This window comes from Siniperca chuatsi, linkage group LG12 (genome assembly GCF_020085105.1).
Source record: "Siniperca chuatsi isolate FFG_IHB_CAS linkage group LG12, ASM2008510v1, whole genome shotgun sequence".
In the NCBI taxonomy this organism is placed as follows: Eukaryota; Metazoa; Chordata; class Actinopteri; order Centrarchiformes; family Sinipercidae; genus Siniperca; species Siniperca chuatsi.
In genome coordinates this window covers 6,724,747-6,730,751 of record NC_058053.1, presented here as the reverse complement: position 1 = coordinate 6,730,751, position 6,005 = coordinate 6,724,747, and the positions used below count along the sequence as shown (strand labels likewise).

General features: G+C 42.0%; 1 protein-coding gene across 1 annotated transcript; it reads left to right on the top strand.

Moving 5' to 3' along the window:
• Window positions 1–1,207: 1,207 nt before the first annotated feature.
• On the top strand, window positions 1,208–4,472 carry LOC122885244 (pancreas transcription factor 1 subunit alpha). Its single transcript, XM_044216067.1, has 2 exons — window positions 1,208–2,060; window positions 3,417–4,472. The coding sequence occupies exons 1-2, from the start codon at window positions 1,481–1,483 to the stop codon at window positions 3,452–3,454; spliced, it is 618 nt and encodes a 205-aa protein (XP_044072002.1). The 5' UTR covers window positions 1,208–1,480; the 3' UTR covers window positions 3,455–4,472.
• The last annotated feature ends 1,533 nt before the right edge of the window (window positions 4,473–6,005 follow it).

Here is a 6,005-nt window from a genome sequence, read left to right as displayed (position 1 = left end):
TGAAGAAGAATGCCGCCGTGATTGTGGCCTTCATAGTGTTCCTTCATAACAAGCAAACAACTTGTCTGTGCGTCATCTTCAAAAAACATTCATTTCGGATTTTTTCAATAGAAATCACATCTGTAACAATTTACAGGAATAAATTATTTCAACGCCTTATTAAACTTGGATACATCTAATACGTCAAGGAAACGAGCATGAAGTAGGCCAGAAAAGGTGCATTATGGGACTTTTTTTATTGAGATCCTGGAGTCAGTCGGCCTGATAATGATCGGAAATCTATTATAAGACCACTATAACAGGCTTCACCTTTTTCTGGCAAGAGCGCAGAGGAACCTTTCGATCTACATTAGAATACATTAAAATACAATTGTCTCTATCAGCTGTGAGGCTAAAAAGTTTGGTGCTGCCACCGACTGTTAAAGCTCCACCTGTCTTAGTGTTAGTCGTCTGAGAGATCAGCTGTTTCCTCCTGATAAAGACTCTGTCTGCAGCGAAAGGCCCCATGCCGCCTGTGTTTACTGCAACAAACAGAATCCTTTTAAATCAGCATCCTGAAGGACTTCTTCAAATCAGAACCACGTGTTAGCAAACATACAGCCTTCTTGAATTAAAGTTCATCCCCAAGCTGCCCTCCATCCAACCTCGAAGAAAGAACTGGCTTATTTGATTAACCCCAGCGTAATTACAGCGTGCGTCCTCTCCATGGTTTGCCATTTAGTCAGTCATATCATTTGCAAATTAGGAGCATATTAATGTGGCTACTAGACCCGAATTATGTGGGACGAGTTGTGGTGATACTGCTGGAATATTTTACATCTTGTAGGTCTGTTTGGTATCTGACTTCAGTGCGTAAAAATATGTCTAGACCAGAATAAACCCAAAGGCAAAACATAAGCAAACGCTCCTTTCCCATTAAGATCTCGTTACATTTTGTACTACCAAAGAGCTTTCATGTGTTTCTGACGGTGGTGTTTGTTGTCAGATGAGCTTTAATAGATAAAACAATCCCATTCAGAGGCCACCGGGTTTGCATGGCCTGCTGCGCCATAATGCTCAGCACAAGCCCTTCAGTGACTGCTAAAACCGGAGTGTTTTTTGTCAATATTAGCGGGACTACTTGGGGGGAAGTTTCTAATTGGACACGTGTTTTCTCCGCTTTTTGTCGTTTGGAGATCAACTGATTCCTTTGTAATTCGTTTTTAAAGCAATGAACGATTCTCAAGGAGGGGTAAAGTGTTCTTAAGAGCTCCCTTTCAGCCTTTAGAATTGGCCAGAGCAACCCGCCGAGAAACATGGAGGCGGCCGGGAAGTATTTAATCCAGGAGATGTGCCCATGAGGCTGTCACACAGCACAGATTCAGTCACGCGCAGGTAGGCAGTTACCGGTTTATTAACGAAAACCCGCGCTCTGCTGTCTGCCCTCAGAGACTTAGTCCATCACTCTCAAGACTAATAGTTTCATTTTGCTTGGTAAAGTATGGAGGACATGCTTTTTGACTTCGACCAGGATGGCACCACGGATTTTGCATTTTGGGGACAGATGGACCAAAACTTCCAGTTTCAGACCCAACTGGACACATTCCTGCTGGACTACACCGCAGCCACCGGCCAGCTCTCGCCCTGGTCCTCTTTCGGCACTCAGTCCATGTTCCCGGACTCTCAGCTGACCTTCACCGACCTCGACGTGCAGTCTCCGGGGGCGGGCATCTGCGCTGACGGAGAAGGCTCCTCCGTGGACGAACCCCTGGAGGTGGCCAAGCGCAGGGCGCGGCGGCTGGTGGCCCATCAGCCCTACAAGGTGCAGCGGCATGCCGCCAACATCCGGGAGAGGAAGAGGATGCTGAGCATCAATTCCGCCTTCGAGGAGCTGCGCTGCCACGTACCAACGTTTCCCTACGAGAAGCGGCTGTCGAAGATAGACACTCTGAGACTGGCCATAGCCTACATCGCCCTGCTGAGAGAGATCCTCATGTCAGGCTGCGACCCCAAATCCTATGTGGACGAGTGCATGAAGAATGGCTACAAGAATCAAACCAACGCCATCTGGAACACAAGTGGTGAGCTGATCACCTTCATTAGCCCATAATAAAAGTGTCATTAACTAATGAGTGAGTCTTGCAGACAAGATTAAGCCTAACTCCAGCCAATTTAAATGTGTTGACTGGAACATTAATTATCAATCCATTATTTCAATATAGCGTCTGTCTGAAGTCATCCAGGTTTTGCTAAATGTTTGAGCATTGTTTTAAAAGAGATTGGATAGATTATATATATATATATATATATATTGAATATTAGAGAACCTATTTACTCATTGGTTAACACATATTAAAGGATCAGTTCACCCCAAAATCCAAAATACATATTTTTCCTCTTACCTGTAGTGCTATTTATCCATCTAGATTGTTTTGGTGTGAGCTGCCAAGTTTTGGAGATATCGGCCGTAGAGATTTTTTTAAACATAATGGGACTATAGTGAACTATAGTTCCTACGTGAAACTGCTCACAACAAATCTGTGGATTATCTTGAATAACTGGGTCATGATTTCTGGAAAGAGACGTTGCTGTTGAGTTTTTGAGATGTATTTTTTTGGTGCTTTGAGCGCCACAAGCTGAGTGCCATATAGTCCTCTTATATTAAAAAAATGCAGACATCTCTACTGCCGATATCTCCAAAACTCGGCAGCTCACACCAAAACAATCTAGATGGATAAATAGCACTACAGGTAAGAGAAAAAATATGTATTTTTGATTTTGGGATGAACCGTCCCTTTAACATAATACAAGTTTTCCATTTAATCCACATCTAGATGAAAAGAAGTCCTGAATGAAACATTGGCTGGTCATAAACACACCAAAACATAAAATACCTGATCTTTAAAGCTTAAGTTTCTGCTGATTAGCCAGATATGCCTCATTAACATGTTATGATAGTGAACATAATCACATACAGCACAAACCTACATTTATACCATGAACACACAGTAAAGTCCGCCCCTTTGTTAACATAAGTCTTACAGAGAGGCTTTTAATGGTTTTTCAGTGGAAAGAATTAATCAATTGTTGTTATTCACAGTAATCCAAGCGTATTGACAAGACAAATGTCATTTTAAGCAGCTTGTTGTGTGTTCGCTGCACACTTTTATCCCCAGGTGTGTTTCCCTCGGGCATTTGCTCTTAAATGAGCCTCATTTTACCCAAACACAAGTACCTGTATTCTCACTGCCTCCATGTACTTAACTAATTCTGTGGGAATCTGCTCTGAAGCCTCTTTATGGGGCTTTTCAGCAGTAAGTGTGCCCCAATTCTTTAGCCCCAGACCTAGGACTTGTTGAACAGTCATTAAAATGTATCAAAACTTGTGTGTTTGTCCTGCTTTTGTCTCCTTCTGCCCCCATGCTCCCCCTCCGCAGATCTGACAGCCCGCCTCTCTTGGATAAAGTGGGATTAACTGAGGAATATGGGGCACCCCGAGTGTGGAGATTGCAGCGGGGAGGAGGTTCAGGTTTGTTCCTCCCTCTTCTTTCTCTCTCTACATGTCAAAGACAGGCGGCCGGCCGGCACGACAGAGCCGACCGATCGACATCTGCAGACTTCTCACTGGGTCACACACCTCAGGCTTTCTCAACCCCATCCACTCCTTCGTCCTCCGTGGCTTTTAATATTCTAATTTATTGTTGACTGGTAATTGAGAGCCATTGTTTCTGGGGCTGGGGAGGGAAAGAGGGTTGGCATTGTTTGCCCAAATGGATGGCACTTGTCACAGAGAGAGAGGGGGGCACACTGGCATGAGACTAAATGGACTTCCTAAGGGCTCATACTTCTGCATGTAGCACTGAAGTGTTTTCTGGACTCTCGCTCATTAGTCTGCAAGTCGATGTGTTAAAAAAGAGCCTTGATTATGTAAATGAGACAATGGGCGTGAGAAGCAGATCAGTGCAATGTGTTTTAGCATGTCAGGTGCTGCTTCCAAAGATGGCAATAAGGCTAGTAGCATACTGGGTTTTTTATGTGAAACATCTATCATCTATTGTATTATTTATTTATTTATTTATTTCTAATGATTGCGTATTTATGACAAAATACTTGTACTACTTTCTTGGACTTCTGTATTTGTACAAACTGATTATTTATTGTTCTGTAACTCAAATGAGACTGCTGTGTTTATTGTGATGTATTGTACGTTTGCTCCATGCTATGTGAAATTGTCATTTTCCTTAAATGGATCACCACAGAAAAGATAGTTTAATGTATTTGTTAATGATGATCTCTACTCAAGATCATAAAAAGCAAGCCATCCCTTCTTTCTCCAGTTTTTTATTTGTGGTAGATTCCTTAATGTCTTTTTGTATTGAGGTCCTCAATCTGTCACAGGGTCAGTCAAATATCTACATAGCATCTCTCTCTTGGGCTAACCCTCTGTCCCTGATTTCTTTTCCTGTTAACTTTATAAATGCATCAAAATCCCAGTTAAATTTGTATGGATATTTCTATTCATTCCAGACTAAGTTGAACCAATTTCTTATTACACACACCCCATAAATTCAGTCAACTCTTTAGGACAGTGAGTCCAGGTGCAGAGTTGCGCTGACCACATGACCTGGATCAGTGAAGAGCGTTACCCAGGTGTCTTTCCACAGAGTGAGCTTCATTCCCAGCCTTAAACTACTGCTGTGCCTAACAGCATGATGGATGGACTGCTGGTGCGAGCCAAGGCTTGAACTATCTAATATTTCTATGTAACATGTCATCATCTAGGGACATGGAATGTCTATTACTTCATCACAAAAATCACAGTGAAAACTGGCATCATCAAGGAGCTATAGTAGAAATTTGTAAATGAATGGCATGTCAGTACAGTAAACATTAAATGCTACAATTTGTTTTCAACTTAAGGTATGGGAGTAAAAAAACTACAGGTAAATACTCGCAATCTCTGATTTGTAATGTGAGAACAATCGACTCAGTTAACAAGTGCATTTTTGGTTATTGTCAAATTGCCAGTTAGTGCCACCTGGCTAACAATACAGGGCAGTAACATAAGAGTCTACAGCCTTGCTAGCGGCTCTGTGAGGCTGTAGCAAAGCACAGCAGAGCTCTAAGCTAAATGCTAATGTCAGCATGCTAACATGAGAGAGCTAACATGCTGATATTTAGCAAGTATAACGTTTCCATGCTCGCCATCTTAGTTCAGTGTGTTAGCATGCTAACTAGTGCTAATTAGCAATAGACAAACACAAAGATGAGACTGATGGGAATATCATTAATTTTGCAGGTATTTGGTCGTAAACCAGACAGAGGTTTTGATGTGATGATGGCGCTAGATGAAAATTCAAGGGATCACAAACTTAAAAACAGTTATTACAATCCATCCTGAGGGGAACATGAATGTCTGTACCAAATTTCATGGTAATACAATACATGCAAAAACAACTGTTGAGACATTTCACTCACATGTCAACCCCATGGTGGCACTCGAGGACAAGTCAGGGCATCGCCAAAGTCAATAGGATCCTTTGGGGACTATGAATGTATGTACAAAATTTCATGTCAATCCAGTCAATAATTATTGAGACTGACATTGCCATCCCTAAAGTCATGCTACTAGCATGACAGTTAGTGTCATTATCAGTCTATGTGACGCAGCATGTAAAGCATGACTCAATGGATGGTGACACTACATAGCATATTTTTTCAGCAGTGTAGTTTCTCGTAGTTTCCCTGAGCCTTTCTCTCAACAGGCCACAGGTACTAGTCAGGTGTGTACAACAGGTGAAGGGAGTCAACAACATGCCCATTCTTCTTTTACACATATAATTTTAGTGCCACTAATGGAGCCCTTAGGAAACAATTAAGAAGCAATCCAGTTATGATGTCTACACTTAAGACGTAGCTTATGGGTGATGTATAGCTGTGGAATTTCTGGCTTGGGAGTTTTGGTCACACTAAATTAAAAATGGGTCCCTAGTTACTCTGGAGACCAAATTAATGAGATTCAAACC

Excerpts from the sequence above, each read along its gene's own strand:
- LOC122885244 (XM_044216067.1), top strand. The coding sequence starts at position 1,481 with ATGGAGGACATGCTTTTTGACTTCGACCAGGATGGCACCACGGATTTT. Across the intron at positions 2,061-3,416 it reads CGCCATCTGGAACACAAGTG|ATCTGACAGCCCGCCTCTCT; the intron begins GTGAGCTGATCA and ends CCCCCTCCGCAG.